Below are 25,502 nucleotides of genomic sequence, written 5' to 3'. Positions count from 1 at the left end.
CTCCCATGGCTAGGTTTCCTTCCATCTCAGGCTACTACTACTTCACTTCCCACTACTACTACTACTACTACTACTACTACTACTACTACTACTACTACTACTACTCAGACTGGAGTCAGGGATATTTAGGTCCTAGAGGCACCTGCTTAATTAGGGTAGAGCCCTGGAGATGAAGCTGGACATCTCCAGAAGCCAGATGGCAGGGAAAGGGAGAGGGGCAGTCCTGGCTTGGGGCCAAGAGGAAGCCTTCCCTTCAGCCTTCTTCTGGGTGAGCTCAGGCTGTGGGAATGTCAGGCATTTGTCTGGCTGGGGAGGATGGGGGCAGCACATACAGCTATTCTTTGTGTGCCACCCTCCCAGAGGTAAAGGGAAGGTGCTAGGCCTGTGTGCCCTCTCCCCAAATGGTCTGTGGTCTCTTCCTTTACCAGGGACGTGCTCTGGGCCTGGAGCACATCACTCCATATGGGGCATCCTCTCTTGCTTAGTTCATTTGTCACCACCTAGCAGCCTAGGCAGAGTCAGGAGCAATTACATTTAAGAACATGAGGTGGTGGGGTAGTGAACCCCAGGATTATACACCCCCCATCCCTGTTCCTGCCCCTTCCCAGGATGATGTCACTGGTGCCAGTTGTTGGAGCCTGCACTGCCATCCCCTTCAGGCTGGTGATGTCACCAGTCCTGTGGCCTGGGCTGTCCTTAGGGAAGTCTGGGTCTGAATCCTGACACTAGCCCATGACCACGGTGGTGGGAGGGAACCAGGCACAGGTGTAGAGCCTGAAGCTTGCCCCATCATTAAAGAGAGGTAGGAGCCCAGCTGATGTGCCTCAGTTTCTTTTCTTGTAAGTCAGTTGGCTTAGGTCAGTTGAACACACTTCAAAGCTCAGACGCCCATTTTAGTTCTTCCCCAGAAATAAACCTAGTCTGGGAGGCGGCGCCAGAGACCCCTGGGACTGCACTGGGAACAGGGCCAGAGAACTGGGTACTGCCCCTTCATCCTCCACCCCCTAGCCTGACTGGGGCAGGGCCCTGGGGAGCCAAAGCCAAAAGAAACATCTGTAGCTCTATTCCGGGCCATACAAGGGCAGAGGAGACCCCGGTGTGCCCAGCTCCCTGCTCGGGAATGAAAAGAGTATGGAAGCAAAGCTACACCGTGAGTCTAGGAGCCTGGACTTCCTCGGTCCCTGGGGAGCCTTGCCTTGGCTTCAGTACCTGAGCCCTCCTGTCGTTCCTCCCCTAGACTAGGCAGGAGGCTTCGGATACCCTTCTCCTCTCGGCTGGTAGTCCTGCCAACGCCCAGGGCGGGAGGGGAGTCCTGACCGCCCATCCCCCTCCCCACCTCACCTCCAACTTGGCCCTCTGCCCGGGCTTTAAAAAAAAAAAAACAAACAGGAGGAGGGGCTCCGGCTCTTGGGGCTCTCGCCCGTCGCAGCTAGGAAAACCGCCATCCCTGGCAAGAGGCGGTTATTTCATTCAGGATTTGGGGTGGGGGGGAAGGGGCAAAGGCAGCGCTACCGGCCTCCTCCACCAGGGATCCCCCCCTATAAGGCGAGTATATGGGGGAGATGCACTCTCCACTACAGTCGTAAAAGGCTCCCGACCCGCTCCAGCACTCCCTTCTCCGACTCGGCAGTTGCTTGTCCCACCCGCCCCCCCCAAACATGATCCCGATCCCGGGACTCTTTAGAAGCGTGCAACTCTGTTAAACTGCAGTTGCAAGCACCACTTTCAGGCGGCACGAGGAGTCTGGTGTCTCCGGGATGGGGAATAAGGAGTCTCGCACCTCCAAATGCCAGGACCCCATCCCCGCCCCGCCAAACATGCCTCATTGCAAGTCCCTCCTGAAGTCGTCAGTCCATCCCGTCCCCTGCTTCGCTGGGGTCTCCTGGCAAACTCACCGGCCGAGCGACGGCAGCAGCAGGCGGTTAGCAGAAGAGTGCAGAGAAGCAGCGTGGTCAGATCCATGTTTCCCGGCCGGAGGGCTAAAGCCGAGTGAGCTAGCTCTCAGCAGCCCGGGGGCTGACGTCAGGGGGGCGGAGGGAGGGGGCCTGGAGCTCCCGGCCCGTCCGCCCCGCCTCTTGCAGCCCCCCGCCCCCCTCCTGGTTCCTCAACCCCAAGGGGCCGGGGTCCCACTTTGCACCTTTCCCTGGAATTGGCATGGGTCAGAATGGAGAAGGGAAGATAGAAGGAGCTTCCTCTCGTCCCCCCAAATCTACAGTCTTTAACTGGGTACAGGGGATGGGAGGAAGGAGAGAAAGAGGGGACGGGGACAGGTGTCTCGGGGCCGTACAGACTGAACCGCGGAGAAAGTCGGGGATTAGGTTATCAAGGAATTGGCTTTCTTTCCCAGGACACCTAACGCCACCCTCCCTCTTCCAAATCAGTCCGCCCCCTGCCCCATAGACCTTTCTTCTTCCATTGAACACTCACACACCCACACACCCACACACTCATAACCCTTTTAATTCTGACCCCAAAGGACACTCGAAGGTTTGGGTTCCTTAGGTAACTTCCCCCAGCAATTCCCCAGTACTGGATGGGGAGCAAATACCAGACAAAGTCCCCAATATCACAGCTAACTCGACACTTCCAGTCCTGCCCCGCCCCGCCCCGCCCCGCCCCGCCCCTCCTCCTCCCTTCTAAGATTCAGCTACTCTCTCTGACTAACGCTCTTAACCACCGCAACTCAGGCCAGGGCATCGATTGCTTTCAGACAGATTGCACCAGCCACCTCGCTCCCTCAGCTCCTCCCTGGCACTCCAGCGACTGCTGAGGCCCCTCCTGTTTTCCTTTGGTACATTTTTGGCATTCGGGGGGCGGCTAGGCAGCCCTCTTCCTAACCCGATGCGTACCAAGACAGCTTGGTGACATGGGAAGACGGGGTTTGAATGTCCTCTTTGATTCTCACCTCCTAGCAACTCCTGCTCTGGAAGACGATGAAGGGTGGGAGGTTCCTTGGTGCTAATTAGAGTATCGGACCCCATACACCCAGGAATCTACGAAAGCCTGGCCAGCTTTCAGACCGGCTCTGTAGTTTGCATTTGCTCTGCAACTCATTTGCTATTTGACGATGGGCCAGTTATTCCTCCTAGCTGGCTAGGTCTCAGTTTCGTCATCTTGATGACAAGGAGATTGGACTAGATGATTTCTGACCTCTAATATTCTGTGATTCTTCACCTCACCTGTACGAATAATATCAGGCAGTATTCATTAAGCGATTAAAGGTTTGCCAAGTACTCTGGAATCCACAAAACTTGAATGGAGAAAAAAACATTACATCTTTATTTTTACTAAGGGAAATTCAGCGGAATTTTTAAAAAATTATTCTGAGAAAGGGTCTATAGACTTCACCAGACTTCCAGAGAGGTCCATGACACAATAAAGATTAAAAACTCCTGCTCTGTTTTCTTAAGTTTCCAAATTCATAAAGGAAAAAGGGCATCATTAATGCTCTGATCATGTCTGCTGTTCTCATGCTGATTAAAAAACCTTCATTGACTTCCCATTGTCTATAAACGCCCTATCCTGGCATTCAAAGATATTCACATTTTGTTTCCAGTCTGATGTTCTACCCTTAGCTCATACAACTCCCTTCCATGTACATTTCCATCCAAACTGGACTGCTCCCTGTTGCTTGTACTCCTCCTGCCCACACCCCATTCTTATCTTAAATGGAACGAGCTATTCCTCATCTCTATCTCCTAGTTCAAAATCACCACTTCACTTATGTGAATTTCCCTAATTTCTCTAGCTTGAAGTATTCTTTCCCTTCTCATCTCTTCTGGCATTACCAGGAGCTCTCTGCATTTATCACATTGTTTTCCTTGTATCATAGATATTAACCTATAGGCTCATTACTCTAATAGATTGTAAACTCTTTGAGAGCAAGGGTTTTTCTGTATCATCTTCATATCTCTTTCTGCATACAATAGACACACTTGCCTCAGTTCCTAGAAACTGGTTGAATTAGATGTTCTCTAAGGTTTCTACCAACTCTAAGTAACAGTGACCTTGGGCCTTGTTCAGAGAGGAGAAACAAGTGATTGGGGGAGGGCTCAGAGTCCTTGAACCGGCTGCCCACATCCTAGCCCTTCTTCATCTACCTCATCCATCCACTGTAGCAGCTCCTCTCTGGTCATCGATTGTGGCTCAGCCCAAGTTGAAGGACAGGTGATCTGATTCCAATTGTCGGTTTTCAGATGAGCAACTCTGCCTGGTTGCGGCTCAGGTGAGGTAGAATTGTTTTGTTTTTGTTTGAAACCACCTCTCTCATTGAAGACTTCCCTGAAACCCCAACATTTCCTTAAGCCCAGTACAGCCCTAGATCCTCGTCTTCCTCCAGGTCAGAATGAACCCTCCTGATCTGAAGATTATGGAACAAGATCAAGGTTCCCCAGGTATCTATCCTGACAAGGTTCCCCAAAGATCCCACTTTGGCCCCCAGTCTCCCAGGATCCTTTGTCCATATCAGCTCTTCAGGGCAGGAGGAGAGAAAGAAATATGGGAAACCTTTTATCTCAAACCTACTCTAGGGTTTGATCTGGGGAACTGGGGTAGGGGCTATCTCAGAATGGGAACTCTGGGGCTTGGGAGTGCTGAAAGCATCACTGAGGGTAGGTGAAGCTGAGACTTCTTATAAGAATAGGGATGGTAAGAACAAAAGGATGATGTGTGTGTGTGTGTGTGTGTGTGTGTCTTAGTGATGATGCAGATTTGGATGGCTGATGACTCCACAAACCACATTAGCGTCTGTGTTCCAGATATATACTCTTCCCCATTATGCCCCTCCCCCTCCTTTGATAGCTAGAAAAGAGGCCAAAGTGGTATGGGGAGGGGGAAGTGGACCCTGGAATCCTCTGATTCCAGGATGCCTTCTGATCCAGATGAGACTTAGATGCTGGAATATCATAGGCCAGGTACCCCAGTTTATCCAAAATTCAGAAAGAGTATGAGGGGGAGTTTGGGTGAGGGAAGAATGAGGGTCACTGTTTGAAAAACAGAGGAAGGGATGACTCAAACATGCTGTCAATTTTTTAACAAGGCCAAGGACTGAGCAGCGAACTGCCTCTCCTTCCCCCTCCCTCCCTCCCTCCCTCCTCCCTCCCTTCCTTCCACTTAACACCATTAACTCACCATCCTTCTTCTGGCTTCCTTTCTCCTGCCTGAGAGGGAAGCTCGCCAACCATCGGGCAGTCTGCAAGGACAGACAGTTCTAGATTCTGCTTTAGCTTCAGGAAAGGATCATGAATAAGTAGGGGGCAGTATCCAAATAGTTGGAATTAAGGCTAGAAATCAGGGGGAACTACCTGGTCATCTCTACCCAATTATGAATGTCAAGCCAAATCTTCTCATTCATAGTAAATAACACCCTCCAGCTTCCCCTCTCCAATTAAACCTGATAGGTTTTTTTGTAGGGGTGGTGAGAATGAATTGAAGGTAGTAAACAATATGTGGTGAGATATTCTTTTAGTTTTTTCTTCAAATTTAATATTTATTTTAACATTTATTGTTTAAGAAATGTGAGTTCTGAGTTCTCTTTCCTCCCTCTGACCCCTCCCCCACCCATTGACAGGGCAAGCAATTAGCAACTATACATGTGAAATCATGTAAAACATTTTCATATTAGTCAAGGAAAAATAAAGAAAATGAAAAAATATGCTTCAATCTGCACTTAGACTCCGTCAATTCTCTTTCTGGAGGCAGATAGCATTTTTCATCATAAGTGCTTTGGAATTGTCTTGGATCATTGTATTGATAAGAAAAATTAAGTCATTCACAGTTGAGCATCATGCAATATTGTTGATAGTGTGAACAATGTTCTACTTGTTCTGTTCACTTCACTATTTATCAGTTCACATAAATCTTCCCAAGTTTTTCTGAAGCTATCCTGTTCATTATTTCACACAGTATAATAGTATTCCATCACAATCATATACCACAAGTTATTTAGCCATTCCTCAACTGATGGGTCTCCCCTCAATTTCCAATTCTGTGCCACCACAGAGAGAGCTGCTATAAATATTTGTATACATGTAAGTCCTTTGACTTTTTCTTTGATCTCTTTGGGATACATACCTAGTAGTGGTATTGCTGGGTCAAAGTTTGATAACCCTTCCTACATAGTTCCAAATTGCTCTCCAAAATGGTTGGATTAGTTCACTACTCCATCAATGGTGCATTAATATTCCTATTTTTCCACATTCCCTCCAACATTTATCATTTTCCTTTTCTGTCATATTAGCCAATTTGGTGGGTGTGAGGTGGTACCTCAGAGTTGTTTTAATTTGCATTTCTCTAATCAATAGTGATTTAGAGCAATTTTCATATGATTATAGATAACTTTGATTTCTTTATCTGAAAACTGCCTGTTCATATCCTTTAACTATTTATCAATTGGGGATTGGTTCATATTTTTTATAAATTTGATTCAGTTCCCTATGAACTATGTATTTGAGAACTGGGCCTTTTATCAAAGAAACTTGCTATAAAAATTTCCCCCCAGTTTCCTGCTTTCCTTCTAATCTTGACTGCATTAGTTTTGTTTGTGTAAAAACTTTTTAAACTTAATGTAAACAAAATTATTCATTTTAATTCCTGTGATCCTTTTTATCTCTTGTTTAGTTCTACCCTTTTCCATAGATCTGACAGATATAATTTTCTATGTTCCAGTAATTTGTTTATAATACCACCCTCTGTGTCGAAATCATGTACATATTTGGACCTTATTTTGGTATATTGTGTGAAATGTTGATCTATAGCTAGTTTCTGCCAAACTGCTTTCCATTTTTCACAGCAATTTTTGCCAAATAGTGAGTTCTTGTCCCAAAGGTTTGCATCTTTAGGTTTAATCAAATATTAGATTACTGTGGTCATTTACTACTGTGTATTATATACCTAATCTATTCCTCTGATCTACCACTCCATTTTTTAACCAGCACCAAATTGTTTTCATGATTACTACTTTGTAATACAGTTTGAAATCTGGTAGTGCTAGGCCACTTTTGTCACATTTTTTTTTCAATGATTTCCTTGATATTCTTGATCTTTTGTTCTTTAGATGAATTTTGTTATTTTTTATTTCTCTACAAAATAGTTTTTTGGTAGCTTGATTGGTATGGCACTGAATAAGTAAATTAACTTAGGTAGAATTGTAATTTTTATCATTTTGGCTCAGCCTACCCATGAGCCACTGATATTTTTCCAATTGTTTAGATCTGCCTTTGTGTAAAAAGTTTGTAATTGTGTTCGTATAGTTCCTGGGTTTGTCTTGGCAGATAGACTCCCAAGTATTTTATATTGTCTACAGTTATTTTAAATGGAATTTCTTTTTCTATCTCTTCCTGCTGGACTTGAGGTGTTTTCTTAATCTCAAAAGGAAACCAGGAGAGATGGACTGAGTAACATTGTTGAGGATTCCAAGAGGAATAAAAGTGATGGGAGTATTAGGACTAAGTTAGGAAATAGAGTAAGGAGTGAGAAGATAGTTTAAGGGAGCTCTTAGGAGGTGATAAACAGCTGCTTCCTAACTCTGCAGAACTTGAAACAGGAAAAAATAGGTCAAATAGTGTGGTATGGGGGAAAGCACACTGACTTTAGAGCTAGAAGGATTTAAATCCCAGCTGCCACACTTATTAGCTCTTTGATTTTACATGAATCGCTATACCTCTCTAAGCCTTAGTTTTTACATCTGTGCAATGGGAACAATAATACCTATAATTCCTGTCACATTGTGATGTTCAAATGAAATAATGTATGTAAAGTATTTTCCAAATCTTAAAGCCAGATGTTGTTATTATTATTGTTGTTACTGTTATTATTACAACAGGAAGGGGTAACGTTAAACCAAAGAAAGTAGAAAGAGCACAGGAGTAAGAGATTAAAATCCCATCTTTGACACAACCTGTAAGTGACCTTGGATCAATTATTTAATCTTCCGGGCCTCAATTTCCTCATCTATCAAATGAGGGGTTTGGATTAGATGACCTCTGAGGTCAGCTAGCTATCTGCAGCAAGGCAATGCTTTTACTTCTCCCTAAATGATTCATTCTCTCACTCACCACAACGGCTATCCTAAACCTCTTCATCCTTCCTCAAGTTTCCTATGGCATCCCTTTGACCCACTCTTTCAGCTGAGGGGCTCATCCATACTTCAATGAAAAATTGATGCCATTTGCTGAGAGCTCTTTTTTCACTTCATATCATTTAGGACTCTTCCCCTACTATCTTCTCCACTCCATGTATCTCATGAAATGATGGCCCTTCTTGACAAGACAAATAGTTACATGCGCCTTTGATCCTGTCCCATCCCACCCATCCTCTCCGGCTTTCTTCAGAGGATTCCCTTCTTGATCAGCACTCCCCTTAATCGTCAACAACTCCTTTCCTCCTTAACTACTGGATCCTTTCCTGCTACCTACAAACATAACCATGTCCCTTCCACCTCTCTTGATGCTCCCATTCCTGATATGAAATAGCAGCTTCCATCCTATGTCTCTTCTCCCCTTCTTAGTTAAAAAGTTGAAAAAATTATCTACACTCAAATCTTCCACTTCCTTTCCTCTCACTTCTAAACTCTCTGTAATATGGCTTCTAGCTTCATCATTCAGCTAAGACTTTTCTCTCCAAAGTTCCCAAAGATCTTTTAATTGCCTAATTTAGTGGATATATTTACCCATGTCTAATCTCTTTTGACCTCCAGTCTTACACCACCAATTGCCTTTTGTACATTTTGAACTGCATCCCAAAGACATCCTAAACTCAATATATCCAAAACTGAACTCATTATCTTTTCTCCCAAACCTTCTCCCCTTCTAAACTATCCAAATAACCATCCAGGGCATCACTATTCTCCCAGTCACTCAGACTCACAACCCCAGTGTCATTCTCAACTGAGCTTCATCCTTTCTTGCCCCACATATCCAATCTGTTTGCCCACAGATGTCATTTCTGCCTTTACTATATCTTTCCTATACATAGGCTTCTCTACTTTGACATCACCCCCACTCTGCGCTGGTCCTCATCATCTCAAATCTGAACTTTTGTAATAGTCTCTTTTTTATTAATTTATTTTGATTTATCAACCATCACTTTCATATGCTTTTGAATTTTAAATTTTTCTCTTCCTTCCCCCCTCCCTCCCCAAGATGTCGCACAATCTGATATAGGTTCTACATATACATTCCTATTAAACATATTTTCACATTAGTCATGTTGTAAGGAAGAATTAGAACCAATAGGAGGAACCACCAGAAAGAGGAAACAAAACAAAACAGAAGAAAAAAAAGAGCAAATAGTATGCTTCAATCTGCATTCAAATTCCATAGTTCTTTCTCTGGATGTAGATAGCATTTTCCATCATGAGACCTTTGGAGATGTCCTAGATCCTTCAATTGCTGAGAAGGGCTAAGTCTACCAACGTCAGTCATCGCACAGTGTGGCTGTTACTGTGATAGTCTCTTGATGGGTCTCCCTGCATCAAGCCTCTCTTCACTCCAGTCCATTCTCCACTCATCTGCTGAAGTGCCTGCAGATCTGACTATGTCACCCTCCTACTCAGTAAACTCCATTGGCTTCCTGTTGCATCCAGGAGCAAATACAAAATCTTGTTTGACTTTTAAAGCCCTTTACAACCTGATCTCTTCCTACCTTTTCAGTCTTTTTACATCAGACTTCCCTCCACATACTATATAATCTCATTACAGCAGCCTCCTTGCTCCATCTCCCAGTTCCAAGCCTTTTTTCTTAGCTGTCCCCCAAGCCTAGGATGCTCCCCCTTCTCAAGTCCTGGCTTTCTTAGTGTCCTTTCAAGACTCAGCTGAAATCCCACCTTCTGAAAGAAGTCCTTCTTAGTTCCCTTACATTTCTCTTATACACACTATGACTGCTTTCCCTCTGAGATTACTTCCATTTAACCCTGTACATATCTTGCATGTCCATACTGTAATTGTTTGCATGTTGTCTTCCCCAATAAAGTGAGTTCCTGGAGGTCAGGGACAATTTTTGTCTTCCTTTGTGTCTCAGAGCTTAGCACAGTGCCTCATACACTTAATAAATGTTTGTTGACTGACCGACTGATTATTGACTATGATCCTATGAAAGAACTTCATAAAAGCAAGGGTTATAATACCGCAGAGTGTGTTATGGGGGAGGCTCCTTCTGAAATCTCCTTCTCAGGGTATCTCTTAAGCCAAGTGAGACTTTCTATGATACCACACTCATCTGTGTGAGCTGGGTTAGATGAAGTCCAGACTAGAGGCTGAGGATTGGATGAGATAACCAAATGGAAGCAATATTCTAATTCCATGTCTCATTATTTCTTCCCTCTATCAGGGGAATAAGTTCATTTTTCTCTCCCCCAGCCTCTCAGAGCTTAGCCAAACTGGGAGTTCCTTAGGAACATAGGACCCCAATAGATTGGAATCACTTCTCTGTATCTGTGGGATTGGCTAGATTGCAAGTTAGGAAACTGAGGCAAGCACCATGGCTCCTCTCTGTTCTCCATTCACAGTTTCTTCCTTTCTGGTGGGTGGGTGAGTTGGGACTTACATTTTGAGTCTAAGGAGACAATTGTGGGAGAAAGTTGGTTGAGACTGAAGACTTATAGGTTTTAGGGTCTAAGGCAATTGAAGATGTAGAAAAGAGTAGCTGTCTCCCCCCCCCAAAAAAATTCCACCTAGATCCTATCATCTGGGGGCTCACTAATGCTGAACTGGAATATTCTAGTCTTACCTCTCAGTTCTCCCATAGCCTCCTACTTTTTCTATAATCATAAGGTTTCCACCCTTCCGATAGGGGTAGAGGGGACATGAGAGTGGGAGGGAGGAAGGAAGCTCCAGCTGATAAAGATGAATCTGCAGCTGCATTCCACAACTATTAAATGCCTACATAGTACGTGCAGAGAACAATTAGGAGTCAATATGGAGAGCTTCCCATGAAGTCCTAGGGGAAGACCTGGGAACCCCATGCGGGAACACTTCAGGAAAGAAGACTTAGGCAAGGAGGTGGGTGGGAGAGCTTTCTTTGATGGAGGGTTTGGGGGGGGGGAAGGACAGGGGAGCAGAAAAAAGAAAGGGTGGAAGGGGAGTGGACAGCTGCCGCTGTGGTCATCATTAAGGCCAGGAAACAGGACACTGGGACTGTGTCGGGGAGGGGGGAATGTGGGGAAGAGATTGAATGGGGGGAAGCAACCCCCCCTTCCCCTGATCCAGACAAACGACGTCTCACTTGTGTCCTCTGCACCTGAGCCAGGGTAGGAGGAAGGAGAGTGACGCCTATCTGGAAGGGCATTCCCCAGGAGTGGGGGGCTCTTTGGGAAAAGGGGGGCATACTATTTTTAAACTTGGAAAAACCATGAGTTCATCTCTTAACTGAGTGCCAGAGGCAGCAAAGGCTCCATTGTGCAGGGGGCTGGGTCTGAGGGGGGCCGAGAGGGACTGTACAATGGTGAGGATTATGTTGAGATTGAGAAGGGGAAGCAGGGGAGGGGGGATGCTGCCCAGCATCTTCGTCACAGCTGGCCTACTGAACTCTGGGGTCCTGCCAGGCCTGAGTGGGTGGGGGACCCTTCTCCTTCCTCTACCACGGACTGAGTTATTAAGGGGTCCCTGGCATCCTTTGCCCCCACGGTGAGGGGAGATTTTCAGTGGAATTCCCATTGCCTGCCTTTCCCAGGGACCAGGAGGGCCTGTTCCCAGGCTCCCAACATTCCAGCTGCTCCCATGGGAGTGGCAGGCTTCTTGATTCCCTCTTCCCTACTGTGTGTGTGTGTGTGTTTCGGGGGTAGGGGGTAAAGAATGGGGAATTGGAGAAAGAGGCTCTAAGGATCCATCTGGGATCTCTCTATGGGTCTGTGCCCCGCTGATTTGGAAGGCAGAAGTTACTTTTGGGTATGTCCTTCAGTGCCCACTCTTGATTTCCTGTTGCCTCTGAACTGAGATGAATCACTGATATTTGGGATTTGGCACGGATCTTCAGCTGTTAGGAAAACAGGGGTCCTGGCACACACCCCTTCCACTTCAAGGAAGGGGAGATAAACCAAGCTCTCAGATCTGCTTCCTGTGTCTGCTCCCGATGTTCAGCCTGACGCCCCCTCTTCTTGCTCCCCCTTATCCCAAGCTGCCCACCACTGATTCCTTCCCTCCAGCATTGCCCCAACCCACCTGTTTGGACCTTTCCTTGGAACCTAGCGCAGCTCTCTCATCAGGGCTTCTGCTCAACCTGGGAAGAAAATATTCTTCCTTAAATCAGAATTCCTCCATAGAAGGAAAAAGAACAAAGAAATTTCCCTTGTCTCCATGAGGGGATCTGATGGGGGCACAGTTCTAGCTTCTGAGTATTCCTGTATGAAGGAGTTTCTGTGGTCTCACCTAGAACCTTAAGCTACGTTCTTGTTTAGCTGCTGGCCAAAGGGGAGGGAGGGCAGCCGAGCAACCGCGGCTGCTCTCCCCAATCCAAACATTACCTTAAATGCTCACAGCAGCTGTCTCGGAAGCTTGGAGGAGGGGCTGGGATTGGGGGGGAGGGTGGGTGGAAAGACACTAAACCGTGGGGCCCTGGCAGAAACCTGGGATCCGGTCTTCTGCACTTTCTGAAACTGCACTGTGGAAACTGAGAAAGACGGGAAGTTTAGGGGCCATGGGAATGGTTTTTTGTCCCCAGGCCCCCATGTCCAGTGTGGGAAGTGGAGCTCAGAAAACAAGGAGACTGCTCTGACAGCAGCCTCAGAAAACAGCAGAGACCTCTACTCACGGAGGAGGGGAAAGGAGCTAGAGGTTTTAGGTTGCAGTTGGGCTTTGTTAGGGATTTGGTCAGTGAGCAGAGGTGTGTGGGTAGGAGTGGGCCACAGTGGGGGAGAAGCGCTGTGGCGTTAGGATAAAGGTTGGGGTCCTCATTCCTTTTATCTCTGCCCATCCCCACTCTCGAGTTGGCCAAGCTTTCTCATCCTCCCACTCTTCCAGCTGTTAGTTTGGGGATACCTCACAGGAATGCCTGGGTCCTATCCCCAGCACAATACTACTTGTGGATGCTCTGGCCTGGGAAATCAAAAGATAATAGAATGTTAGAATTGGAAGGTGCCTTAGAAATCCAACTTTCTCACTTTTACAGACGAGGAAACTGAGGCTCAGAGGATGGAGTGACATGTCCAAAGCTGCTTAGGGACTGTGAGTGTGGTATCCTCTACTCTGTAAACCTTGGCCCCTTCAGCTCTAAAGGGAGGATGGAGGGCTTGTGGTAGGTGGACACACAGGGATGCCAAGGACTCTTCTATGAGAAGGTCACATATGCTCCCAGTAATAACAACCTTGGACAAGAATGTCTTCTGGTGGATTGCTTAAGTCAGGCTTAATAGGGGGAGGGGGAGGGGCAACAGCTGGTCCAGGGAGCAAAGTCTGTGGGAAACCTGCAGAGGAGGTATCCCCTAATGCATTCCTTCATGGGGTATCTCCTGTTAATTCTCCCTCTTCTTCTCTTTCCCACCTCTCTCCTCCACCCCCCTTCCTGTCTCCCAGTCTCCCTGTCTTTTTCCCTCCCTCCCCTCTGGCCACTTTCCCAGCTCCAAGGAAATTCTCTTCTCCCTTAAGTACCAAGGATTTAGGAACCCAGGATTTCCACCGGAGGGGAAGTCTGCCTCCATCTTTCTTCCACCCCCACCCTCATTCCATCAGAAGATCTCCATGTCCACAGTCCTACTCTCTTTTTTTTTTTCCAGCCAAAGACAAGGTTTATGAGACATCCGCCATGTTAGCCAGACTCTTAAGAAATCTGAGCATCTAGGAGTTATTGGCTAGACTGTAAGAATCTGAGCCCAGAGTCCTGCTCTCCTCCTGAATGACACCACACAGCACGATTTGTTGGAGTTCAGGCATAGGGTATTCCCTTAGTTCTTCAGCTTTCTCCTCCCTAATGCCGCCCAGGAGTTCACTCTACCTCACCCCCCTCCCTTCCCAATTAGGAAATGAAATAATTAATTTTTACACAGAGTTTTAAGGTTTTCAAAGTGCTTTTCATATCTTGCTTCATCTTATCCTCACAACAATCCTGTGAGGTTGGTGCTTTTATTGTCCAGTGAGGAAACCGAGGCAGTCTTAACCACTATTAAATGACTTGCCAGGGTCTCGCAGCTATGTCTGAGGCAGGATCTGAACTCAGATCTTCCTGACACCAAGTCCAGAACTTCGTCCACAGCACCACACATCAATAAACCAGTGTGTCCTGTACTAAAAGATAAGACATGGTCACTGCTCTCAGTCTCAATGGTTAACGAGAACTAACAATTAATGCATGACGAGTTACTAGAAAAGTATTAACACCCTCTAACTGCTATAGGAGTCCGGAGAAAGGAGGAGAGATCAATGTGGGAGGTTTTATGGAGGAGGTAGTACCAGAATGGATCTAGGTCAGGATTGGGGAACCTGCGGCTTCGAGGCCACATGTGACCCTCTAGGTCCTCAAGTGCAGCCCTTCGACAGAATCCAAACTTCACAGAACAAATCCCCTTAATAAAAGGATCTGTTCTGTAAAACTTGGACTTAGTCAAAAGGCCACATCCAAGGACCTAGAAGACCACACGTGGCCTCGAGGCCACAGGTTCCGCACCCCTGACCTAGGTTAAACAAGATACGTATTGAGGAAGAGAGAGGAAAAAATAGGGTGTGCATGAAAATAAAAACATGAACCAAGACAGTGACTGGAATGGGACCAGAGGGCTGCCTAGGTGGGAGAATCCCTGGTTCCAGAGAAATATCTCTCGGACGATGCTAAGATCCTCCTGAGTGTGGTGTGCAAATGGACATGGACCAGAAGAGATACTAAGTAGACAAGGTCATTCATTGCTCCCTACCCATCCAGCTCTCATTTCTGTTTTTATTATGCATTGGTCAGCAGCAAATCTCCTTGTTTGGTGTCCGATTTTGGACTGGGAAAAAACTCCCTGTCTCCCTCCACCTGTCTCAGGTCCTCTTCCAGATTGTAAACAACTTCAGGACAGAGTTTTATTTTGTATTTGCACCTTCTATAATGTGTCATACATCAGAAATACTGAATATTTCACGACTCAGGGTTGAGAGGGAGCTCGGGTGCCCAGCCTACAAAATAATACCCCCTACAAGACAAGGAGCAGGGCCAGCTTGGTCAGTAGTGGGAATGCGGATAACGCTAATTGTGAGGAAGTTTTTCCTGGCATGAAGCCTAAAGTCACCTACTTTCAACTTCCACCCATTGTCTGCCTTTGGGGGGCCAACAAGTCTAAATACCTCCTTCATACAACCGCCTTTTAAGTACTTGAACACAGCTATTGGCTATGTGTCCACCCTTCTGAGTCTGAGTCTTCTGGCCAAACATCCTCTGTTCTTTCAACCAGTCCTTATAAGGGCCATGTGGACTCTAGGCCCTTCACCACTCTGGTTGACTTTTTCTGGACATTCTCGAGTTTAAACTGGTCCCAGAATTAACATATACTCTAGATGAAGTCTGACCAGGGTGGGGAATAGCACGATTCTCTTACCTCCTTATTCCTGGAAGCTAAGCCTCTCTGAAGTATAGCCCAAGATCACATTAGACTTTTTTTTTTGACAGCCATATCACATACTAGTTGGCAGTTCACTGAAATCCTCTCCCTACTCTGCCCTGCCCAAAATCTATCATGCAAACTGCTATGTAACCATATCTCTCCTATCTTGTATTTAAGAAATTGACATCACACTTACTACCTGTGTGACCCTGGGCAAGTCACTTAACACCATTGATTAGCAAAAATTAAAAAAAAATTAAATTAAATTAAAAAATTAAGAAAGGGGGGTAGCTAGGTGGCGCAGTGCACAGAGTACCGGCCCTGGAGTCAGGAGGACCTGAATTCAAATCCGGCCTCAGATCAAACACTTGACACTTACTAGCTGTGTGACCCTGGGCAAGTCACTTAATCCCAATTGCCTCGATTAAAAAAAATTGACATCAACAAGACTTTAATTATATATTGATTTATCCCTAATCAATTTCATCTTATTAGATATGGCCCAGTGTTTTAGTCTGTCAAAATCTCCTGGATTCTGACTGACATTCAGTATATTAGCTATCCTTCCTAGCTTTATGTCATCTACAAATCTTAATAGGATATATATTTAACAACATGTAGCCTGGGCCCACCTTGATTGGAATCCACTTGAAAGCTACTGCAAGTTCAAAGTGTGCTTTGGGCTATTGCCTCAGAATCATAGTTTCTGAGCCTCTATTGGTATTTCTTGTATCAGACCAATCAGAAAGCCTACACGTTAAAAGTAAAAGATATTTAATTAAGCAGCAAAGCAAAATGAATGACAACGACAGTTCCTTCCAAACACACAGAGGCACATTCTTCTGAAGATTACAACTGGTGGGAGAAGGAACACATGAGGCCCAAATGACACAGAGTAATCAGAACAACTCATCTGCGGGTCTTACAATGTCCTCAGGCTATCAGCTGTTTTCTCAGCTGATACATGTTGCTGTGGTCCTCTGCTTGTTCAGTCTCTCCATTCTGCTTCCATTTGTGGCTGTTCCTTGGGACATGCCATCTTCTGGGTGTAGGCTACTGCCATTTATAGGTTCTCTGCTGAACTGCATGTGCCTAATATGGGGGCTTTTCTCCATAGGGACAGGGTCTCTCCGTCCTTTTAGTTTTCAAACTCAGGAATTCTTTAAAGTTCTTTTCAAACCTAGCCCGGCAGAGAAGTCCTTAGGTATTAAATTTATCTTTTGACCTGCTTTTCTGTCTCAGTTCCTATTCTTTCAATTCAGTCTACTCTGAGTAGAATGTAAAAATTTCCTTCAATTTCTATTATGTCATTGGTTGCTACTTAAGTCAATGCAAATCAGCAGTGGGGACGTGGGGGTTTACTTACCAAGACTGGATGGGGGTAAGGGTACAAATGGACTTTCTGCTCCACATTCCTGCCAACAACAAAAACATTGCTCTTTCCACAAATAAAAGGAGCATTTATTGATTGATTACCAATCAATAAGCATTTATGAAGCACCTATTATGTGGCCAGGAATTGTGCTAAGTGCTTGGAGATGTTAGTACAAAGAATGAAAATCCCTACTCACAAAGGATTTATATTCTTTTAAAAAAATTTTTATTCATTTTAAACTTAACTATAAAAAGACAAAAGAAAAGAACATGTCCACGTATACAGCACAACATAAAAAGGAGATTCAATATAAAATCATGAGTTTCCATTTCACACTGTTTACTTTAAAGAAACTGTGCAATAAATACAATTTCAATAAATACAAAATATATAAGAAATACAAAGTTTTCAAAGCTACCCTGCTCTTCTGTGCTTCCTTCTAAGTTTTCTTTTGTTCTCTGCTATGCACTTTTTATTTTTTTCTCCCTCCTTCCCCATACCACCCTAGAGAAGGCTAGCATTAGACACAAATATGTATGTGTGTATACATATATACGTATATGTAAAACCGTACTACATATACTTCTATATCAGCTCTTTCTCTGGAAGTGGACAGCATCTTCCTTCATAGGTCCTTCGTAGTTGATTTGAGTATTTATAATACTCAAACCGACTTCATCATTCACGGTTCTTAGAACAATATTGCTATTGCTGTATTCAACATTCTCTTGGTTCTGCTCATGTCGCTCCTCGTTATTTCATGTAGGCCTTTCCATATTTTTCTAAAATCAACCAGCTCATCATTTCCTATAACACAGAAGTATTTCATCACAATCATATAACACAACTTGTTTAGCCATTCCCCAACTGATCGACATCCCCTCAATTTCCAGTTCTTTGCCATCACAAAGAGAGGAGCTATAAGTATTTTAGGACATATAGGCTCTTTTCCTTTTTCCCTAATCACCTTGGGAAACAGACCAATAGTGGCATTGTTATATACACAGTTTTATAACTCTTTGGGCATAATTCCAAATCACTCTCCAAAATGGTTGGATCAGTTCACGTTTCCACCAACAGTGTATCAGTGTCCCAATTTTTCCACATCCCCTCCAATATTTGTTGCTTTCGCCTTCTATCATTTTAGCCAGTCTAATAAGTATAGGATGATATCTTAAAGTTGTTTTAATTTGCATTTCTCTAATCAATAGTGATTTAGAACATTTTTTCATTTCATTAGAACAGTTTTGATTTCTTCATCAAAAAACTGCCTGTTAACATCCTTTGACCATTTATCAATTGGGGAATGACTTGTATTGGGAACTTGACATTCTAATGAAGGAGATAATAAGTACACATATATGTATACATATGTATACAAGTACATTCATATTGTGTTTTACATATATAAAACATAAATATAAAGGGAATAAATGCAAATAAATATAGAGCAGTTAAATACAAATGTAATAGCTACTCTGTTCTCACCCTCCCAACTCTCATTTCTACTGACTGGTTGAGGACTGAGAGGGAAGTTGACTTCTTTCAGGATTCTAGGAGTAGCCCTAAGGAGTTTGTAGCCTCTAATACTATCGCCCACAAGTCCCCATCATGGGTGCTCTCTGACATTAATTGTCCAGTTAATGTTGCTTCAATATCAATCAACCAACTGTGCTCTCTTTGGCCTCACAGTTCAGGTTAAGGCAAGGACCTGGTCTGAGAACGTATTAAAAATGTGTACTCGGGAAGCTAGTGTGAGCATGAGATTCATTACTATGAGGCACAGCATGCAGGCAACAAATAAAAGCACACACACTGTATGGTAAACACAGATTGACAGAGGTCTGGCCACACAGGGTCAAGGTCACTCATGTGAGGGAGCCATGTAGAGTGGCAAGATCTTGGTGGGCGTACTCACTCAGAGGGAGATCTGAGCAGGGTCGTTTTATACCTTAAAGAAGGGTTTGGTTGAGAACAGGTGATCATGCCAGAAATGGGACCCAGATGTGGTAGGGAAATTCTCTAGGTCACTTAATTGACACCAGGCTTGGGTAGGGGGAGTTTCCTTATTGGTTCCAGAAATTGGGTAATGGTACAAATCCCTAATTGGGGATTCCAGGTGTCGGTGCACAACCACTGCAGTTGACTAGAAGCCTTGTTCAAGCAGGAGCTGTGATGGTCTGCATGTCTGACACAGGTTCAGGATGAGTCAGGACAGTGGGAAAGTACAGGCTATGGGACACTTAGTCTAAGGGACCCCATATTGTTCTCCTTTCACTTGTAACTCCAACATCAAATAATATATTTTTTGGTTTTTTTTTGGTTTTTGTTTTGAGGCAATTGGGGTTAAGTGACTTGCCCAGGGTCACACAGCTAGTAAGTGTAAAGTGTTTGGTCTGAGGCCGCATTTGAACTCAGGTCCTCCTGAATGGAGCTGGTGCTCTATCCACTGTGCCACCTAGCTGCGCCCAAATAATATATTTTTTAAAAAATCACAACTATAACAAGTTGATATCAACAAACTTTTACAAAGGGATATTTATTAAGAAGCTATAGCAAAGATAGAAGTTTCAAAAACATCCCTCTAAACCAAGGAATGTATCCTTTCCTGGGGAGAGCAGGCTTATGCTTGAAGCATCAAATACACAGTTCACAACACTCCCAAGTGTCACTGGAACTAGATTAAAATGTAATTGGAATATTGAACAAAATAAATAAATATAAAATGAAACATAGATAACATTACTTTTTAAAACTAAGTCTGTGACCTGCAGGAATCCTTCTATACCAGTCCATATTTTATGTACTCCACCCTGGCTCATCATTCCTATATTTTAAGTCATGTTCCAGAAATTCAAATCTCCTTTTCACAAAGCATCTCCTTAACCAGTTGTTCTATTGGGGGTGGCTGAGGGGTGCCTCCTGGCCCTGGGAGCTTCCACCAAGTTCATTTCTGGATGTGGTATGGCTAATGGATGAGTTGATCGAGTGCTCAGCTGAGCTGGACCCTTGCAAGGCTGGGTCAAGTAGGTCATTCTGTTGTTGTACTGGCTTTATCATCAAACTTAGCTAATGTGTGTATTAGCAGACTCTTCTACTAACTGACACTCACAATGTAATAGCCTGGTCTGTTCTGTCTCTGGATACTCACTCACCTAAGATCCAGAAAGAACAAATAAAAGAAATGGGCACCATTCACTCGGAGACACATGGCAACCAGGGGTGTGGGGCAAATAGCCAGCTTCCTTTCCCTGCCCCACCCTCAACCCAGTACCTCACAGGATTCTTCCTTCTCGCTCAGAAATGCCAGGGAAGAGAGGGGGAGATGGTCTGTTCAAATCTTTTACATGCTCTCAATTCTGGATCAATCTTTGCTGAGTTACTCTCGGCTCTTCAGACAACTAGAAGACTTCTCATTATCACAGTCATTCATGGTCCCTCAGCCACGTATGACTGGGAACTGGCTCCCCAAGTTCTATGTGTTCACTTAGCAGCAGACAGAGTATATTGCTCATATTCTGTATAAACCACCGAGAAGGTCAGATCCATGAATTCTCTAAGGACTGGGCTTCTCACTGACCAGTCCTTCATTTCACAGGGTAGTTTTGGAGAGGAGGGCATTAGCATTGGAGAAGCTTCATGTAGAAGACAGTGCTTGAACTGCATCATAAAGGAAGAGGCATATCTGAGGAGGTGGAGGTAAAGAGAGAGTGCATTTGAAGCACATAGATAAACAAATGGTATCGTCAGAAGAATCCTAGAAAACATTGCAAAGAATTATCTAGTTTCGTACAACAGGGACACAGGTAATATTTTCATCACTTTTGCTAATTAGAGATATGGGCTTTGGAAAAGAAAGACGTAACTGGGAAGTAAACAACTGGTTAAGAAGATGCTTTGTGGAAAGGGGATTTGAATTTCTGGAACATGACTGAAAATACAGGAATGATGAGCCAGGGGCAGAGTGCATATAATAAGCGCTGGTACAGCATTTGCCTGGGATCCTGCAAATCTGATCGAAAGGCTTTTAACTGGAAGGGGAATGGAAAAAAGAAATCTGCTTCCATGTGTTTGCCAAGCCAGATGCCATAGATTATATTACGTATAAGAGGGGAAGAATAGTGCTAAGGAGGACCAAAGAGTCACAGTAGACAGTTTCCAAGAAGGGAGCCAGCAATAAAATCCACAACTTCAGATTTCTACACACAAATTATAGGCAATAAACGAGGCATGTTAGAGACTATAATACAAGGAAGGAAGGTAACAAGTGTGTTAATAAAATTTATTTAATAAATAAATTTTAATTTTTAATTATTAAATCAAATTAATTTAATAAATTTAAATAATTATTAAAATAAATTTATTTAATAAATAAACATTTATATATCAAATTAATAAATATAAATATAATAAAATATAAATATAAAAATTATAAATAAATATTCAATAAAGTTGATAAAAATAAACTAATCTAACAAATTAATAAACAATAAGTACCTACTATATGCCAGGCATCGTATTAAATGCCTTATAAATCTTATCTCATTATGTTCTCACAACAACCCTGGAAAGTGAGTACTATTATTATCTTCGTTTTACAGTGAACAAAACTGAACCAAAGGTTTGTGACTTGCCCGAGGTCACACACAGAGTAAGGTTCTAAGGTCAAATTTGATCTCAGATCTTCCTAACTCCAGGTTCAACACTCTATCCACTGTAACATTTTACTGCCTAAGGAAAAAAAAATGACCTCAGAGAAATCAAGGAGACTTGGTGAGCTGTGACGCATATGACTATGGAAGGGTATGAACTACACTACATCTGTGATCTAATGGATATGGGTCCCCTTTCTATCAGTGCACATTCCAACCTACCCATGCCTTCTTTTTTTTTCTTCTAATTTTTGCTAAGCAATGGGGTTAAATGACTTGCCCAGGGTCACACAGCTAGTTAAGTGTCAAGTGTCTGAAGTAGGATTTGAACTCAGGTCCTCCTTACTCCAAGGCCAGAGCTCTATCTACTGCATCACCTAGCTGCCCCTTACCCATGCCTTCTTATCCTGTTTTCCTTTGTTCCCATATATCCTCCACAGAGAATCTATGGTATAGGCAGCCTTTCTTTTGGTCTTTTAAAAATTCTGTGAATATCAGTACGTCGTGTGCTCTGTCCATCTATTAACCCATGATCTTTCCACCTGACTGGCCCATCACTCTTCTAATCGTATATTTGTTGGATGATATTTTTTGTACCATGTCTTGTGCACAAATTATTGGAAATACACTGCAGCCTACTTACACCTACCTCACATTCCTCCCCTGCCCTTTGGGTCATCTATTTAGATTCTTTGGAATTTGTGGTGCTGGGAAATTTTTTAAAAAATTTGAAATGGAAACTATAATTTCAACTTCTACTTAGGAATTTCCACTCTACCATTGCCAACCTCTTTGCAGCTTAGGATTTTAGAGCGTTGCCTGGGCCACTGAGAGTAACTTGTTCAGGGTTATCACTGGGAAAATATTGGGGTTAATTTTTTTTTCTTGTTTTGAGTCAAGGAGCAGCTTTGGGATTCTTGAAAGCAGTGTACAGTTTTATTAATGCAAATCAATCTGCTATAGTTCTCTTTTTCAATTCTGGGTCTACCTCCCATCTTTAATACCTGTCCATGATGATAAATACTGACAGATTAAGTCAAAGCCCATCCAACTATGAGAGAAATTATGACTAATAACCAATGATTTGGGGAGATCCAGAGTTCCCTCCTTTTTCTAAAGTCCTGATTTTAAAAAGTTCAGTCTCTTGGAGGACATCACTGATAATGAGGTTGAACTAAATGAACTAACTTTCTTGTTCAGATTTCACCCGGGTAGAGTAGCCATTATGTTCTGCTCAGGCTTGGGTGAGGCATAAATTCTTTGAAAAATTGCCCAAGGCTGAGGTGGTCTGAGTATAGAGATAGTTTCTCTGTTCAAGGGTGACACAATGTCACTCTCAGCCCCTCATTGTAATATCATTCCCTCATTAATCAGGGTTAACCAACCAGGATTGATTCCCATCCTGGGGAACACCTACTCTTAGAAGGGTATATAAACTATGAGCCCACCAGCCATGATTGTCTTTGGTCTAGGAGAGATGGCCACATGACCATCCTTTTATTATTAAACGTGCTGACCTTATTAATGAAATGATTAAATTGCCCAGAAATTATGTCTCTTGAACCTTTTTAAATGCTACACTGGGTTGATTGACTTAGGCATTTTTCATCCATTTGGTTTTTTTTACATGGATCGTCAGAACACCTTTGAGCAGCCATAGATCTTATTAAGATGTCCCAGTTGAACTCTGGGACTTGACAGAATCAGCACAATATCATCGGCAAAAAGGAGCCTCAGGAGGACTAATCCTTCTTCCATTTGGACTCTGCACAGAACACCAACAATGACAGTGATGGACGCCTTTGGGGAGCATATATTCCCCTTTTCATGCCTTGCTTGATGTTGGTAACCAGATAATCAGTAAACAAAGCTGACTCTGGCTGTATCTCTTTTATTTTATGCTTCATTAACTTTTCCTTTACTCCAAGTGATAATGTGCTAGATCACCTCTAAAACTCTACTTTGGAAAAACATCTATCAGATGCTGACTTACAGAAAAAGAAACAAACAATATATGGTTTCTATGATACGGAATACACAATCAATTACATCTGCATGCAATGTCTGCTGTTATACAATGTAAAAATAATACAGCATTTTTAAAGGACATTTTAAGAGTTACATTTTTCTGACCATTTTGTGAACTTTTAGAAATATACTTCTTTGTCAAAACCCAATGTGTCCAAATGTTTATCATTGTTTTCTTACTTCTGTACAGTAACACAGAAATTTGCTTACATCTATTGCTACAAACATCTTTTGACTTCATATTTTACGTCACAAACATTCTAATATGGTTATGTTTGCAATGTGAATTCCATTCTATTGACTTTCTTTTTTTAAAGCAAGCATAATATAATCATGCTAATATGATTTTTAATGCAACAAAACTAGATGTTTGTTGTTGCATCTACATTTACCAATTCTGCATTTACCTAATTCCATGTAATAATCTTACCCAGCACTAACAGCTTTTATACATATGCATTCAAAACTAGTTTTGATTATGGATTTTATTAAGCATTGTACTAGAGCGTTAAGATACTAAGCCTTAAAAAGAATGTAAATATTTACCAGCTTAGCTTATTAATTATTTCTGTAGTTAGTAGGTCTTCAACTAAGACACTAAATATTGAAATGAACAAGAGCAAGACTACTAGATTTTTCAGTTTTGCTGGCAACTGATTGGATTTGGGGAGTGGGAGCAGGAGAGGAGAAGTTGAAGACAGCATCTTGATTTCAATCCTAGGTGATAATGGTACCCTCAAAGGGAATAGGCAAGTTACAAAAAAGGAATTGCTTAAGGGGAAAATAATGACTTCAGCTCTGGACATTTTGAGTTTAAGATGTCTGATACATCAAGCTTGAGATTTGTAATAGGCAATTGGAGATACACGACTGGAATTAGGAGAAAAATTAGGGCTGAAAATACAGATCTAGGATTCATCTGCATAGAGACGATAATTGAATCCATGGGAACTGATGAGATCACTAGGGGAAATAGTATCAAGGGAGAAGAGCAGAGGACCAAGGACATATCTTAGTGGATACCCACAGTGAAGAGGAAGATCTAGCAAAGGAGGCTGAAAAAGAGTAGTGGGGCAGGTAGGAGGAGAACCAGGAGAGAAGAGTGTCATGAAAACCTAGAAGGAAGAAAGTATCAAGGAGAAAAGCATGACTGACGGCATCAAAGTCAGCAAGAGGTCACAGATGAGGATCAAGAAAAGGCCATTAGATTTGGCATCCCAGAGATCATTGGTAACTTTGGAGAGAGCAGTTTCAGTTGAGTGATGGGGTTCGAATCCAGACTGTGGAGTTAATAAGGGAGTCAGAAAAAAGGAAGAGGAGGCATCAGTTGTAGATGGCTTCTCAAGGAGTTTAGCCATGAAAGGGAGGAGAGATATAGGATGATAGCCAGTGGGGTTGGATGGATGAAATGAGAGTTTTTGAAGACGGAGGAAACATGGGCCTGTTTGTAGGTAGTAGGGAAGCAGTCAGCGGACAGGGAGAAACTGAGGATTGGTGAGAGAGGAAGGATGATAGAGGGGGCAAACTGTTGGAAGAGGTGGGATGGCACGCGATCACTTGCGCATTTAGAGGGGTTCATTTTGGCAAGGAAAAAGGCATTCTCTTCATATGAGACAAGGTGACAGGAGAGAGAGTAGCGGAAGGCATCTGAATGATAATGAGATGAGGAAGATAGGGGAAGTTTCAGTTCAAGTTCCAAAAAAAATTAAACGGCTTAGTCTTTCCACCTTAATATTTCTCAATCTTGGGCATAAAGTTTTATCATTCTCTGGGTCAAGCTCAGCCCCTTCCTGAAATCTCTGTTCTTGCTCCAGATAGAAGATCAGTGGCTAAAAGGACTGGACATTCTCCTTACTGACCAGCTCCTCAGTTCCTAATTCTTTCAATTCTCTAGAGATCCCACTCTCATCCCTCTGACACCCTGGCCAGGAGAGCTCAGACC

At 43.3% G+C, this 25,502-nt stretch overlaps 1 protein-coding gene across 5 annotated transcripts in view; it reads right to left on the bottom strand.

Moving 5' to 3' along the window:
* Positions 1–1,993, bottom strand: part of MCAM (melanoma cell adhesion molecule) — an 8,255-nt gene extending 6,262 nt beyond the window's left edge. For all 5 annotated transcript variants that reach the window (XM_027835593.1, XM_027835597.1, XM_027835594.1 and 2 more), the window contains exon 1: positions 1,896–1,993. In XM_027835593.1, coding sequence (XP_027691394.1) covers positions 1,896–1,962 — 67 coding nt within the window. In that variant the 5' untranslated portion in view covers positions 1,963–1,993. The remainder of the gene's footprint in view (positions 1–1,895) is intronic.
* Positions 1,994–25,502: the final 23,509 nt, after the last annotated feature.

The sequence above is a fragment of the Vombatus ursinus genome, unplaced genomic scaffold (assembly GCF_900497805.2).
Source record: "Vombatus ursinus unplaced genomic scaffold, bare-nosed wombat genome assembly UNPS02014816.1, whole genome shotgun sequence".
NCBI lineage: Eukaryota > Metazoa > Chordata > Mammalia > Diprotodontia > Vombatidae > Vombatus > Vombatus ursinus.
This window is presented reverse-complemented; position numbering and strand designations above follow the sequence as displayed.